The sequence below is a fragment of the Mastomys coucha genome, unplaced genomic scaffold, assembly GCF_008632895.1.
Source record: "Mastomys coucha isolate ucsf_1 unplaced genomic scaffold, UCSF_Mcou_1 pScaffold3, whole genome shotgun sequence".
Taxonomy (NCBI): domain Eukaryota; kingdom Metazoa; phylum Chordata; class Mammalia; order Rodentia; family Muridae; genus Mastomys; species Mastomys coucha.
In genome coordinates, this window is record NW_022196909.1 from 19,259,666 (window position 1) to 19,276,401 (window position 16,736).

Here is a 16,736-nt window from a genome sequence, read left to right on the forward strand (position 1 = left end):
GAGGCTCTTGCATTCCTGGCATCTGGGACTTTCTGGATGCTCCCCCCAGTTCCCCATTCCCCATTGCTATACACTTCTGTTCAATTATCTGACCCTCTGTATGGCTCCTCTGTCTCCTCCCATACCTGATTCTGCCACTTTTTCCCCCCTCCCCTTCTCTCTTCCTCCCAAGTTCCTCCCACCCTCTACTTCCCTTGATTATATTGTTCCCCCTTCTAAGTAGGATTGAAGCATCCACTCTTTGGTCTTGAGCTTCATGTGGTCCATGAGCTGTGTCATGGGTATTCCATGTTCTTTGCCTAATATCCACTTATCAGTGAGTACATACCATATGTCTTCTTTTATGACTGAGTTACCTCATTCAGGATGATATTTTCTAGATCCATCCATTTGCCTGCAATTTCGTGAAGTCATTGTTTTAAATAGCTGAGTAGTATTCCATTGTATAAAATGTACCACATTTGCTGTATCCATTCCTCTGTTGAGGGACATCTGGGTTGTTTCCAGCCTCTGGCTATTATAAATATGGCTGGTATGAACATAGTAGAGCATGTGTCTTTGTTATATGTTGGAGAATCTTTTGGGCATATGCACAGCAGTGGTATAGCTGGGTCCTCAGGTAGTACTATGTCAAATTTTCTAAGGAACCATTAGACTGATTTCCAGAGTGGTTGTATCAGCTTGCAATCCCACCAGCAATGGAGGAGTGTTTCTCTTTCTCCACATCCTCACCAGCATCTGCTGTCACCTGAGTTTTTTGTCTTAGCCATTCTGACTGGTGTGAGGTGGAATCTCAGGGTCGTTTTGATTTGCATTTCCCTGATGACTAAGGACGTTGAACATTTCTTTAGGTGCTTCTCAGCCATTCGAGTTTCCTCAGTTGAAAATTCTCTGTTTAGCTCTGTTCCCCATTTTTTGATGGGGTTATCTGGAGTCTAACTTCTTGACTTCTTTGTATATATTGGTATTAGCTCTCTATTGGGTGTAGAACAGTTCTTAAGTTCATTCAGTTACTTTGAGTCTGGTTAATTTGGGTGTGTGATGTTTTGATTTGTTTATATTGTTTTGTGTTTAGATAATAAAGTTTATTTAAAAGAAAAATAAAAAGTATACTACAATTATTTTCATAGCATTTAACGTAAATAATCTAGGGTTTTAAGGTATATGGAGTACATAGGTTATATGAAAATGTTAGTCATTTTATGTAAGGATTGAGAGCACTCAAGAACTTGGCGTTTACAAGAGTCTGGGACAAATCACAAAACAGCTTTCCATCTTGTGACCCAGAGTTCCTCCTAGATAGAGTGAAGAAAAGTAGATTCCGTATTTAACAATTGGCAAGAAGTTTTTATCAGTATCATGTTTGTCATCAAAAGGGGTACCCATTGAAATTAAAAGAAATTGACAAGCTGTGTCTTAGTGAAAATCACATAAAATGAATTTTTTTTTTTTTTTGATTTTTTTCAAGACAAGGTTTCTTCGTGTAGTCCTAGCTGTCCTGGAACTCACTCTGTAGACCAGGCTGGCCTCCAACTCAGAAATCCACCTGCCTCTGCCTCCCAAGTGCTGGGATTAAAGGTGTGTGCCACCACTGCCCAGCAGTATAAGTGAATCTTAAACACACCCTTAAAAGGCCAGACAATGTGCACTATATTTGCATTTGTACATTAAAAAAAAACAGACTGCTTTTTTTTTTAAATTGTGTACTCATTAAATAGACACTTATTGTTGCTACTATGTTATTTGTGCATTGCTCTGATGTAAGCTATACTGAATAAAATTGTTGTAAAAAAGGAGTGGCTGGGGATGTAGCTCAGTGTTACAGAGTGTTTGCCTAACATACACAAGGCCCTGGGTTCAGCACCATCAACAGTGACAACAACAAAGAGTCAGAAGGCCTGAGTTAGGAGACATTTACAGGAAGGAAAGAAAGAAACAGTGTCTTGGTTCCTTTTTTGTTTCTTTTGTTTCTTTTCTGTAATAAAATAAGCTGACAGGAGCCACACATGGGGCCACAGCCTGCAATCTCAGCACTGGGGAGGCAGGGACAGGCAGAGCTCTGTGAATTCAGGACCAGCCTATTCTTGTGGTTCCAAACCAGCCAGAACTATATCAACTCTGTCTAAAAACGGTAGCAACAACAAAGAAACCTCACTGGATACAGGCACGTGACACACAAGCCTGAAGAGCTGACTGTGTTCTATCCCAGAATTCATGTCAAAGTAGAGGAGAGAAACAACTGGACAAAGTTTTCCTCTAACTTCCACAAGCCTATATCCTCTGATACTTATAATAATAAGCAAAATAAAAACTAAAAATTTCTTCTCAGGCAGAAGCAACTTAAGGAAGAAAGGTTCTCATCTATATCAGTTTCATGTTATAGGCCATCATGGGGCAGTCATAATAGCAGGAGCTTGAGACTGCTGGTCATGTTGCATCCATAGTCAAGAAGCAGAGACCAGTAAATGCTTGTGTGCAGTGCGTTCTGCTTGCTTGCTTTGTTTTATACTCCATAAGCTCCTCCACCCAGAGAATGGTTCTACCTACAATTATGCTGGTCCTCCCCCATGAATTAACATAATCAAGATCATACACACCTCCCAGGTAATTCTACATTCTGTCAAGTTAGCAATTGACACTAACCATCACATGTGACAGTATTTTTGTTATTACACGTTCTGATTAGCTGTCCTTGCACAGGATCTTTTTTTCTTTTCCCTCTCCAATCATCCCTGACAAGTAATTTCCCAAGCCCCAGTCCCTGACATTCTCTTCTCCATGTAACTGTGTTGAGGTATTAATGTGTACCTGCTCCTAGTCTCAGTGCAAACCTCAGCTTTGTCCTTCTTTCCTTCTGGTGCTCTTCTGGGACAGTTCTTGTTCAGGTCATATCATCAGGATTTGCACCAAGGTCAGCGTATCTAAGACCTGTCTTCTCTCCTCCTAAGTAAGCTGTTATCCGAATCTTAACCATTTGCATCAGTGGCTTCACTTCAGAAAGGTTTTTATTTTGTTCTACACTTTATTTTTGAATGTATGGCACAATGCTGCAAGCCTTCCTAATAATGTTTCTAACGTTATAAAATCCTTTATTTTCATTTATAAAATCACCATGGCAGCAGATCACTGTTCCTGTAAATTGCCTTTCCTTGGAGCTGAGCTGATTCTGTATGAATTACTGACATTTGTTTTTTTCTGTGACAGTATATAGTTCTCTGGCCTTTCAGTTTTTAAATTAAAAGTTAAAGTTTACAATTCTTTTGAGTTGAATAGGAAAGAAAAGTGCAGGTGCTGGCTAGTTGGGCAGAGCAAATATAAGGCCATGTGCAGTTCACAGTGGTAAAACAATGTCAGCTGTGCAGAAATGGAAAGCTTCGGTGGAATGAATAAGCCCTCTTGGGGGGCTTTTCTGCTATAGCTTAGAACGAGCAGTGAGCTCTGATGCCCAGGCTCACTGTGACCTCAGCACTTGGCCCTTAAAATAATTGGTGCACGGTACAAAGGGTAATTTTCTGACAAAAGAAAAGCCACGGCTTCCTAAAATGAGGTTTGAGCTCCTACATGAGTTCATGTAAGGGTCATGTGAAGGTCCCAAAATATTGGAGAAGAGTAAAAAGGTTTCTGAATGTGCAACAACCAAAAATGAATTCAAAAGCAAACACATATTGAATCCAAGGTGTTCTGGCAGTGCCTGGCCTTGTAGTATCACACAGCATCATAGCAGCGTTGGCTCTGAGTCCACATGCGGTTTACACTGTGCACACTCTTGCAACACAGTACTGATGGCTGAAGCATGCAAGATAAGACGCAGGTTATGAATGACCTGTTCTTACAGCATAAACAGGCTTCTGTTCTTACAGATATGTGTGACTCTCAGAAAATGGAGACTTAAGAAGTTCTCGTCACTCTTCAGCATGTAAAGCTCACGTTAGTATCTCCCTGGCTTGCACTGTGTTGGAATGTCAGAGCTCAAAAATTGCTGTTTTGAGTCGCTGAGTTTAGTTTCCTTAAAAGAAAAAAAAAATGTTGAGCCAAGAAGATGGCTCAACAGGTAAAAAGTACTTGCTGTAAGCCTCACAACTTGAGTTTAGATCCCTTAAACCAGTGTTCATAGAGGTATGTGTCTATAGTGTGAGATGTGAGACAGAGGCAGGAGAATTCCCCAGGAGCTCAAGGATAGATACCCTGGAATGTGCACTGCAGCAGCAAGCAAGAGGCACTGTCCCTCAAGGTCAAGGTCAGGAGGGCGAGGACCCAAGGTTGTCGTCTGACCTCCACACACTGGTGGCAGCACTCATGCAGACATTTACACGCATGCAAGTAAACGAATAAGTATTTTGGAGGCTGGAAAGATGGCTCTGTGTTTAAGAGCACTGCAGCTCTTTCAGATGACCGGGGTTCAGTTCCCAGCACCCACATCAGGTAGCTCATAACCATCTGTAATCCAATACTTTCTGGCTTCATTGAGTACTTGGACATTCATGACATGTACATATCTAGACCACACACATAAATGAAAATAAAGCTTAAAAATAACAGCCTCTGTATTGAAGACAGACCCCTGCTAACATATTATCCATGTTAGTAGACCACCATGATACATACTATCTGAACAGGAAGGTGAACTCTATATTTAATAAATTACTTCTGTAATTTAAAAGCTTTGAAGATAAAGATGAGAAGGCTTTGAAAGAGTTTGTTAAATGTGAGCCATGTAAAATGGAAGGAACCTGTGTTAGTAGAAGACACTTAGAGTAGAATTCTCTTGCCACTTATGTTCTTCACACTTGGTTTCTGGTCAGTCTTAATTTTTTTATGACATTTTTATTTACTTGTTTGTGTGTGCACATGTGAGTCCTAAGGATCAAAGGCTTGGCAGCATGTGCTTTTACTCACTGAACATCTATCTCGCCAGTCCTGCTGTCAGTTTAGATGGATAATTTGGTCAGCTAACAGTCAGTGTTTAGGTTTTCATCTCAAGGGTTATATCTTTGTCGTTTCTTGAGTAATAATAAAGAAAATTAAGGTAATAGTAATAATAATAAGTAATAATAAAGAAAATAAATTAATCATGTTTTCTATTGCCTTATAAGGCACAGTTGGTGGATCTGCGATCTGAATTGACAGAGACTCAAGCAGAGAAAGTTGTCCTGGAGAAAGAAGTCCATGAGCAGCTTTTACAGCTCCACTCCACTCAGCTTCAGCTTCATGCCAAAACTGGCCAAAATGTTGACTCTGGCGCCATTAAGGCAAAACTGGTAAGTAATACAGGATGTTCACTTGTGTGCTGGTGGATGGAGAGGGGATTTCTAACAGAGTTACAACTATAAAATATGTTCATGGTGGAAATTTAGGCAATAGAAAGTTTATGGTCATATTCACCAATAGCATCTGATAAGATCAGTACCCACCTGATAGAATAGAAAACACTCTATTTTCAGGTATTTGTATAAATATATTTAAGGCTATTAGAGATATATATAAACAAGTTTTTGTTCTGCTATCCATTGGAGTTAATTCAGCTGCTGTAGCAGAAATCCTGAGTAGCATTGAGATTGTTCTTGAATAGTGTTGTTGCTTTTTTCCTCAACTAACCTGATGCAGCCACTCTATATGTACTAGGAGTTAAGGTTCTGGTTTGGTTGTATTCTGCCATTCATATGTATTAGCTGTAGCTCCAGCTTTGGGCTTTCCTCTTGTCTATGTCTAGTGAGGAACAGGAAGAATCTACAGAGGGACCGAAACATTCTTCTTAACTGTGTTGGCCTTTGTAAACAAGGTTTGATGACTATGTCTCCTTAGTAATTTCCATCAACCCCTTGCTCACGTAGCCCTAGCTATGTGTTAGTCTGTATATCTTGGTGAAATCGAAGTGCTGATAATACTGAGAAGGGGACAGTACAGTTAAGTGCCACCAAGTTTCTTAGCTCTCAGTAGAGCATAAGCATCTCCGCTGCCGCTGAGCATTATGTCATGGCTCTACATTTCATGATGAGTTCCCTCTAGTTAGCTACGGCCATCTTAATTAAAACCGGCTAAGTAGACATCAAAATTGTAAGGCTTGTTTCAGTTCAACCTATCGATTGAGTGTATTCTGTGTGCCAGACATTTGGCTAGATTTGTGACATCAGCAGTAAGAAACATGAAGTTTAGGAGAGACAGGCCATGAGATAGCACTGTTGGTGTAATGAGTGCAGGACGTGTTTAAGTTTTACTTAATTTTGTTTGAATACTTACATGTACTGATACATTGGACTCTGCTTCAGCATTTATCTTCTCCTGAGGTCCTCATGATCTGAAGGGCCATGAATCTGTGTTAGAAGACATTCCATAAGTTCTGTGGACGCTAGAGAACCCTGACTAAGACAAGCTATGTAATATTAACATTAGGAAACATTTCACATTTTCATTAGAAAAGAGTTCCTTAACTTTTAATAGATGCTGTAGAGAAATAAATATTGGGCCAATTGTATTGACTAATTTTAGCTTTAAAATATTTAGTGTAATATAACTAACTGTTGCTAATAGATTTGCAAATATATTTGTGCTAATGAGCTTTACCCAACTGATACTCAACATGTGGGAATTTTCCTTGTAATGATAATACCACTAGATAATTTGTTTGTTTGATGGTTTTCTAATTATAACACTTTTTTCTTGTGTCTGAAGTCTGCCCCCTCTGTGGAGGATCTGGTAAGTCTGTCGTTCCTCTTACTTTAACGTGTCCTGCTGAAATGCTCTGGTGTTTTCTGTATTAGCTCATGGCACACTTTGTATTTGGAAGTGATGTTAATGCTGGGTTTCAGGGTTCAAATACCTGAAAAGTGGGTGCCCATTGTGCTTTTCTCACTGCATGTGCCTAAAGGCTTACCTTTCATTTGTCACTTACAGCCATTGTTTGCAGAGCCCATCAATTTTGATAATTTTGGGACTTGTAACTTGCTCCCACTTATATTTTGGCAAAAATACCCACATGAGGATATCAAGGATGTAGTAAAGAGACCTGAGTTTTGCCCCTTCAAATTTCTGTTTGAACCTGTTGCCATTAAGAGAGTGTGCATGCAGATTCCTTCATCCATTGCATGTGTGTTAGGACCTCTTGGCTGGTGTGAAAGTGATGGTGTAGTCATAAAAACACTGGGTTTTAAATGTTTTATCAGAAAGGACTTTAGACAATAGCAGTATATAAATTCTTAGTGTATTTCCTATTATCCCAAGCTAATCAAATTCTAGTTGACTTAGGACTTTACCATTTCTGAAGAAACATCAGTCTAAAACATGAAATAAACTTGCTTATTACCTAATACAAAAAGGTTAGCCAGGAGACAAACTTACAAATTATCTTTAAATCTTAAAGTAATTCTCTTTAGTTACCTTAATTATAGTCTTGTTTGCATATTTTTTATTTAAAGATTTATTATGTATATAGTGTTCTGTGTGCATGTATGCCTGCATGCCAGAAGAGAGGGCACCAAATCTCATTATAGATGGTTATGAGGCACCCCGTGGGGTTCTGGGAATTGAACTCAGCACCTTTGGAAGAACAGCCAGCACTCTTAACCTCTGAGCCATCTCTCCAGCCTAACATTTTATTTTCATGGCAACTGTCCTTGAACTCACAGAGCTCTGCCAGTCTCTGCCCCCTGAGCAATAGGGTTAAAGGTGTGTGCATCACCATGGCTGGCTTGCTTCATGTGTTAGTTGTAAGTTTCAGCGACTGTCAGATTCTGTAGGAGTCTGAATTATTAAAAGGAAGTGGCAACCTCACAAGCACCTAAGATTCCATTAGCTAGCTCAGTGTAGTAATATTTCTATACCTATACACCAAAGAAATGCTGGTCTTCAGGCAGAGATTGAAGCTCAGTAAAGGTGCTAGTATGGATAGAGCCCGTGAAATGTGTGTGAAAATACAACCATATTTTCCTAAGCTCTGGATTTCCATAGTAAGTCAGCAAGGGCAGCCTAATCGGGGTAAATGCTAGTATGATGTGTGTAGTTGGCTTTGATTCAGAATTAATACTCTCAGAAGAGGTGTGCTTGGCCACACGTAGTGTGCATGTGATTTGTAATTGGACTTTCTTTGGGCAAGACTTTGTGCCTTCCATTTTGCACTCTGCTTTGACTTGAACCTGCCCATTTTATACTTGGCTCCTGAACCCATGGTCTGTGAGCATAAAACACTATAAACTCAGGGAAAACTGAACATTAATTTTTGTGAACTTAAAGTAAAAGTGTAATGGTGAAGATCCTGAGATTATGTCCTCTAATACCTGTAGATTCACATAGAAGGCTGAAGATGGCTCCTTTTATGAGAGCTGAAAATTTCTGACTATTTTACTTCGTAGGCGGCAAAAGGAAGCAGAGGTTCTCCCTTAAAATCAAGCTCTAACATAGTAACTGCAGGTTCTTCACGCATGGCTGTCCAGTGTTTTCTGAAAGCTTAGAATGGGACGGTGAGGTGGTCCAGTGGGGAAATGCTAACCTGGAACTCTGTGTAGCAAGGGTGACTAGGAACTTAGCATCCTTCCCCTTCAGCCTCCTGAGTGCTAGTCTTGCTGTCATGAGCTTATCACTCATGTGATACTTAGCACACATGTGGCTTATCACTGGTTTCTAAAGTCATTTTAGAAAGTAGACTCCGTGTCCTGCTTAAAGAAGATTGTTCTTGCTTCTCTCATTGTCAGTAAACATCGTGTTATGCAGCTGTTCAAAGGAAGGTCTGAGACATCGTGTTCTTAATTTTAAAGAAGGAAATCCAGCTGGGCATATTTTTCTATATCTGTAATCCTAGCACATGAGAGATAGATTCCGGATTGCAGGTTCAGGGCTAGCCTGAGCTACATGTAAAATGAGTTCTAGTCCAGCCTGAAACAAGGCTTTGTCTCAAAAACAAAGAATTATCATCTAAAGAGATGGCTTAGCAGTTACGAGACTTGCTGTCCTTCCAGAGGACCCAGCATCCCCATCAGCCTGCTCACAGCCGCCTGTAACTGCAGCTCCAAGGGACCCAATCTGTTCTCTGGCTTCCATAGGCAGACCACACACACACAAATAAAGCAAACAACTAGATTCATTGTGCGCCAATCCTATTTCCCATGTTTTCATTTTTTTCTTTTACATGCTGAGCTTGTGTGTATTTTTAAGGAGCATAGTCTCCTGGCTGTAGAATTATAAAGACATTGTCATAAAGTTATGTTCTTAAAATTACAATAGGAAAGAGAACTTGAAGCAAATAAAACAGAAAAGGTAAAAGAAGCTCGACTTGAAGCAGAAGTGAAGCTACTGCGGAAGGAGAACGAGGCTCTTCGCAGGCACATAGCTGTTCTCCAGGCTGAAGTGTATGGGGCGAGGTTGGCGGCCAAGTACTTGGATAAGGAGCTGGCTGGCAGGTGCGTGAAAATGGCTCTTGTTGGCTCATCCTTTATAACTGAAACATTTTCACCCTCATTTTTATATAAAGCTGTAGTTAACGCATTGGCTTAATATCGGCAACATTGTTTAATGCACATTTTTTTATCTACATGTGCAAACTAATAGTAACAGTCAGTGAGGTGACTGACCCTCTGTGGAGCAATGCTTTTCCAACCTTGACTCTGCAACAGGTGATGCTCATGTTATCAGCAGTGAGGAATTCTTTGATCTTAACTGGCCCCATTTTCTGGCTTTAACCTTGTTAGGTGAGTTAGTCACAAACTTTGATGATGTGCTAGTATCAAATCATTTTATAGTCATTTAATATTCTATTAAAAATTGAGATGAAGCAAGATTTTTCTAAATTATTCTTTGATTTTAAAATTTTACGTGTGAGTGTTTTGCCTGTATGTTGTATATTCAGTGCCTTGAGAGGTGAGAGGAGGGGGGTGAGATCCCCTGAAACAGAGTTACAGATGGTTGTGAGTCATGTGGGTGCTGGGAACTGAACCTGGGTCCTCCATAAGAGCTTCAAGTGCTCCTAACCACTGAGCCACCTCTCCAGCCCTGAAGCAAATAACTTTTATCATTTTGAAATTCAAATTTTCTTATGATTTTTTTAATTAAATAATTACTTTATAAAAATAAACTATCATTTAAAGATTTTTTTTAATATGTTCATTGTTACCTAACTGCTTCTATTTAATAGTGCAATGAATTCAGTTATATAAAAGATAAAACATTGCTGGGCAGTGGTGGCACATGCCTTTAGTCCCAGCACTTGGGAGGCAGAGGCAGGTGGATTTCTGAGTTCGAGGCCAGCCTGGTCTACAGAGTGAGTTCCAGGACAGCCAGGGCTACACAGAGAAACCCTGTCTTGAAAAACCAAAACGAAAAAAAAAGAGAAAGATAAAACATGTCGCCATTAATCTCAAAAAAAAAAAAAAAGTTTTTCTTTTTTAGGTATATTTAAATTAAGAATATAATTAAAGGAGTTCTCATTTATTTCTTTTAAAAAAATGTTTAGCTTTTTTTCCCCTAAAAGATATCTGTCTCTTTCAGTTTATCTGTACAAATCTGAGAGACATTGAGAAAGACCTAAGTATTAGTTTTGTTATCAATTAAACTGTATTCATCAGCTACTGAAGTTAGTAATTCTTCTGAATTATCTTAAATATATAAGCTTAATCTAAACTACTCTCTTTTGCTCATGCGAAGGGTTCAACAAATACAATTACTGGGACGGGATATGAAGGGACCTGCTCATGATAAGCTCTGGAACCAGTTAGAAGCTGAAATACATTTGCATCGCCACAAAACTGTCATCCGAGCCTGCATAGGGCGCAATGACTTGAAGCGGCCCATGCAAGCACCCCCAGGCCACGTAAGTCCCCCTCGCACTCAGCCTCTTCCTAGCTTCATCTCTTCTTCTCTGTTCTCTCTTTCCTTCTATTAGTGTTTGAAACTTTTATTTAATTAGATAAAAAGGGAGTTTGACTTGATTACAGTAGTTACATACTTAAAAGGTTCAGCTACCCAAAGGAATTTTGGGTGTTTTTCAGACTTCTCTAAGAGTGGTATTACTTCGAACAGCCCTTTCCAGCAAACACATATTGCTGTACTTCAGACTGTATTTCAAAGTTTTCCTGTATCATGATTGAGTGTGCTTAAATTTGATATAAACTTATTTGTGATAAGTTATATTTGGGAAAAGTTTTCAAGGGAATTTTTGGTACCTACCCCCAAACACAGACTCTGAAATAACATTTACATTTATTTGGCCTTCAGTTACGATAGAATTTGAAGTCTGTATCCAGTTTTCCACTTCACAGTCACCACTGTAAAGGAGCCTTAGTAAGTCCTTGTTAGCTAACATAGACTAACCATAGCAGTTCAGTCTGTGAAGCACACTTTCCCGGTGGTCTACACATTTTAGTACCAGCTGCACATGGCCTTTGCTGTTCTGTTGCTGTGGTGGAGCACTGCGGTCAAGGCAGCTTACAAAAGGAAGCATTTGATTGGGGGCTTGTCACAGTTTCAGAGGGTGAGTCTGTGAGCGCCATGATGGGAGCACAAGGGTGGGCGGGCAGGCACGGCCCTGGAGCAGTAGCTAAGAGCTTCCACTGACCCACAGCCAGCCAGCAGAGAGGGGCAAGGCCACACCTCCTAATCCTTCCTTTACACTCTACCAACTGGGAGCCAAGCTTAAATATATGAGCCATTCTCATTCAAACCACCACAGCTTTAAACAGTAAAATAATCTGTTACCTCCACAAAAGTTATATTGTCGGCCGCCTTTCCCATCCAGCGGAAATAAGGAGGCAACAACGAGCTCTTCTCCATGCAGTTTAATCAGGAACCTTCATTTTTACTTCTTCTCTAGCTAGCTTCTTTTATATTCTTCTATATCTTCTTTTTACATCTTACTAGTTACATCTTTCTACTTTCTTCTTACTCCTTTTTCCTACTTACTCCTATTCCCTACATCTTACTACATACATCTTACTTCTTATTCTTATATCTTCTATCTTTACATCTTACTTACTCACTATTCTTACATACATCTTACTTCTATATCCACATACTTACTCCTATCTATTACAACTTACTTCTATCCTTACATACTTACTCCTAATTATCACATCTTACTTACTATCACTCCAGCCCCCAGCCCTTGTGGGTTAAATACTTTCCCTGGTCCCAATCAGCTACGTGGCAAAGCATAATAGGCTACGAGAAATCATGCCAGCTTGTATCACAAACTGGAGGCACTCAGCTTTTCCAACTAAGGCTTGTTTATCACAATGCTCTCTGCTCTGACCAGAGACCAGGTGTTCAGTATATATGTAGGGTGGCAGCTGCGGCTCCCCACATATTATAAGAAGAATAGTAGCACATAGTGAGGAACAGGACCACAGTGCATAGATATGTCACCGTCTTCTAGAGCCTGACACTCCGTATTAACTTTGAGGTCCAGTAGGTCTGAGAAACAGGCTATGAGGGGGACACAATAGTTGGTGTGGCAGTGTATCAGAGTGACAAAGCATACTCAAACAGCTTTGTGACATCAGCTAACTAACTAGTCAGCCAGAAAATCAGAGTCACTTTACATTAAATATAGGAGTCTTACATTGGTAGTTATGAACCTTTTAAATAAAATAGTGAACACAGTAGTGTGGTATTGTGCCCGGCTACCTCGGTCAGAGAGACAGTGGTGATCCAAGGAGAAAATGAGAAAAGCTTGGGAAGTAACATTGGGAAGGAAGGGCAGCTTTGAGAGAATTCGATTGAGGGGCCTTGCCTGAGCTAAGTTCTTCACAACAGATGGTTAAAGAGAGGAAGATCAAAGCTTTGCTTTGGCTATCCAAGTGTACTTTGGCTTGTACTAATAAAGGAAGAACAGGAAAATGAAGGTCTGTGGGAGGAAAGATGGCATCACTTCTAGACAGTAGTGTTTGAGGTTTGGGTGTAACACATAAGAAATCCATCCAGTTGGGTGTATGGATGGAACTCAGGAAAGAAGTCTGGAGTTGCAGAAATATTAGGCAGGCTGTGCTCTTTGGTGTCATTGAAATCATGGAAGTCAGTAGCCAAGGGAAGCATGCACAAACTAACCAGGAGTAGGAGGCGAGGAGGAGTCTCGGTGTGGAGGAAGAGAGTATGCCACAAAGAAGGACTTCTGGTGCAGTCAGCTTAGCTCCCCTGGGAAAGTAAGAACAAGAGAGGACAGAGGGAGCTTCAGAGGGTGTTTATTGACCCCTGACAACCTTTTGCAGGGTTCTAGTACGGTAGTGACTAAAAAGTGCTCATTGGATTCAGCTATATTTTTACAAGTGACCAACCATAAAGAAAATCTCAGGCTAGGAACAAAGTCTTAATCACAGTGACCAAAGAAATGTTGGAGACAAAGAAGTATGTGTGGAGGCTAGAAGATAATGACTTAGAAAGACAGGGAAAGATTGAGAGGGGCTGGGTTGGAGCTTTTTTTGTTTGGTTTATTTTGGGTTTGGAGATTTGGTTTGTCAGAATTTTAAAAACTGGAAGATGCTTAGAATGTATTTACTTGCTGAGTTGAAAAGGAGCTTAGTACAAAGAAAAAGATCAAAGGGAGCAGAGGGAGCTGAGTAGGGTCAGGGCAAGTGCAGAGTGTTTGCTTAGCATGCAAAACAATCTTAGGGGGCTGGTGAGATGGCTCAGTGAGTAAGAGCACTGACTGCTCTTCTGAAGGTCCTGAGTTCAATTCCCAGCAACCACATGGTGGCTCACAACCACCCGTAATGAGATCTGACGCCCTCTTCTGGTGTATCTGAAGACAGCTACAGTGAATTATGCTGGAGCGATCTGGGAGGATCGAGCAGAGGTCCTGAGTTCAATTCCCAGCAGCCACACACATAATAGCTCATGGCCATCTGTACAGCTACAGTGTACTCATACACATAAAAATAAATAAAAAAATAAATCTTAAAAAAAAAAAACAATCTTAGGTTTGAACTAAAAAAAATCGAGGAAGGTCAAAGAAAGAACAATTAATGGAATAAGTACTATATTTAACAGGTAGATTGTAGAACACTAGGGAATAAAAAGTAATTGATGTTCAAACTGATAAAAATTGACAGTTCTGGAACTGGTGAGATGGCTCAGTGGTTAAGAGCACTGACTGTTCTTCTAGAGGTCCTGAGTTCAATTCCCAGCAACCACATGGTGGCTCACAACTATTGGTAATGGGATCAGATGCCCTCTTCTGGTGTGTCTGAAGACAGCAACAGTGTACTCACATACATTAAATAAATAAATATCTTTAATAAATTGTCAGTTCTAAAAATCCCTTAACATTTATTTAAATCCCTAAAGATATTTTCTAGTGAAGATACATGGTTACTACTTTATTTCTTGAAGATACTTATTTATAAATAGGTTCCTGGTAATTTTATAATGTCCTATTATATATATATATATATATATATATATACACACACACATGCATACATATATACACACATATACATATATATATATATATATACATATATTTGCAAAAGGTGAAAAAAATCATCTATAAATTTTACCATATCAGCATTTTCATCTCATCTTTTAAGTTCTATAGTATATATCTATACCAGGAGATTGATAATGGTTTCTAAAGGCAAGTCAGTAACATGAGTTTTGCTTGTTTTACTACTTATTTAAATAACACTATTTTTTTTCTCTTTTTCCCTGCAATAAGGATCAAGACTCTTTGAAGAAAAGCCAGGGAGTTGGTCCAATTAGAAAAGTTGTTCTCCTTAAGGAAGATCATGAAGGCCTTGGCATTTCCATTACAGTAAGAAGGAGTGCTTCCGTGTCCTTATGGCATTTGTCTGATAGGAACAGGGTCCTTTGTTGGCATCATCTGGGGAAACAAAATGTTCTGGATATCCTTGAAAATAACTGAATTTTTCAAAGCTTAAGCAGCAGCACTTTTGCATAAAACCTTTTTGTGTATAAAGAAAGAATCTTATAATTTAGAAGTCCCTTTAGGAAGTGTAGTTCAACATTTTCAGTACACGGGCAGTGGTGGCACACACCTTTAATCCCATCACTTGGGAGGCAGAGGCAGGAGGATTTCTGAGTTCGAGGCCAGCCTGGTCTACAGAGTGAGTTCCAGGACAGCCAGGGCTATACAGAAAAACCCTGTCTCGAAAAACCAAAAAAAAAAAAAAAAACATTTTCAGTACAACTGGGAGCAGACAAGAACATGATACAAAGACATATATGCAGGCAAAACACCTATATACATAAAATTTTAAAAAAATTTAAAGTAGAAATAACATACATAAGCTATATTATTGTACCAATTATTTTATTTCTTCAATTCAATATTACATATTTTTATATTTTGGAAATTGATACTTCTCTTGCAAACTTATCTTGGTTAAAGCTGGATGTGATGACACATGTCTTTAATTCCAGCACTTGGGAAGCAAAGCCAGGTGGATATCTGAGTTCAAGGCCACTGGTCTACATACTGAGTTCCAGGACAGCCAAAGCTACATAGAAAGGCACTGTCTCCAAAAAAGGGGGGGAGGGGACCTGGTTATACATAAAGCAATTGGTCTTATTATACATATTTTAGTCACTCTTCTATTGCTCTGAAGAGACATAATGACCAAGGCAACTCTTAGAAAAGAAACCATTTAACTGCAACTTACTTTAGTTTCAGAAGTTTAGTCCATTATCACAACATGCATGGCACTACAGCATTAGCTGAGAGCTGTATCCTGATCTGCAGGTCAAGAGAGAGAAAAACACCAAGCTTTTGAAAACTCAAAGCCCACCTCTGGAAACACACTTATTCTGACAAGGCCACACCTGCAAATCCTTCTAACCGGTTCGAACATTTCTATTCCCTGGGGACTAAGCATTCAATGTATGAGCCTATGGGGCCATTCTTATTCACCACTACAATACATAACAATTTAGATTTGACAGAAGTGCTTTAGAAGGGACCACAAGATGGCTCAAAGTGCTGTGGAACACTAGTGTACCACTTGTTTTTAATGTTTAAGAAATGAGGCTATGCTGGGCGGTGGTGGCGCACGCCTTTAGTCCCAGCATTTGAGAGGCAGAGGCAGGCAGATTTCTGAGTTCGAGGCCAGCCTGGTCTACAGAGTGAGTTCCAGGACAGCCAGGGCTATACAGAGAAACCCTGTCTTAGAAAAACAAAAGCAAAAACAAAAACCAAAAAAAAAATAAAAATAAAAATAAAAAACAAGAAATGAGGCTATTGTAGTTGTTTAGGCTGTTTTAGTTTTGGGGTCTTTAATGAGTTCAGAACACCGTCTGGTGTTAGTCATTGTACTCAGAGGTGCCTCTTTACTAGTGAGTAAAATTTCACCCCGTTCTTACAGAGACTCTGTTTATTGTAATGAATTTTTAAGAAAATGTCTTGTGTCTAGGATGATTTGCAATCATTTTATAAAATATAAAGTAACTTCCACCCTTTGCTATTCTATTGCCAGGGTGGGAAGGAGCACGGGGTTCCCATTCTCATCTCTGAGATCCATCCAGGGCAGCCTGCCGATCGGTGTGGAGGGCTACATGTTGGAGATGCTATTCTAGCAGTAAATGGAGTCAACCTAAGAGACACAAAGCATAAAGAAGCTGTAACCATACTTTCCCAGCAGGTGAATTCTCTTTATGTCATTAAAACTGGTATATAACTTGTCTCTGTTCTTGGAAGCTTATAGACGTCATTTGATCATATTTGTTGAAAAGCCCATAGCTACTTAGCTTTGGACAAATTATGTAAGTCCTCTGTGCAGCAGCTCCTCATCTCTGTGGTGGAA

General features: G+C 39.7%; 1 protein-coding gene across 2 annotated transcripts in view; it reads left to right on the top strand.

Moving 5' to 3' along the window:
- Gopc (golgi associated PDZ and coiled-coil motif containing) overlaps window positions 1-16,736 on the top strand; it is a 44,894-nt gene that overhangs the window by 18,427 nt on the left and 9,731 nt on the right. Inside the window, exons 2-7 of one of the 2 annotated variants that reach the window (XM_031346893.1) lie at window positions 5,094-5,258; window positions 6,670-6,693; window positions 9,214-9,389; window positions 10,630-10,795; window positions 14,636-14,731; window positions 16,410-16,574. In XM_031346893.1, the coding sequence (XP_031202753.1) occupies window positions 5,094-5,258; window positions 6,670-6,693; window positions 9,214-9,389; window positions 10,630-10,795; window positions 14,636-14,731; window positions 16,410-16,574 (792 nt within the window). The remainder of the gene's footprint in view (window positions 1-5,093; window positions 5,259-6,669; window positions 6,694-9,213; window positions 9,390-10,629; window positions 10,796-14,635; window positions 14,732-16,409; window positions 16,575-16,736) is intronic. The other variant, XM_031346894.1, reaches the window with a different exon arrangement.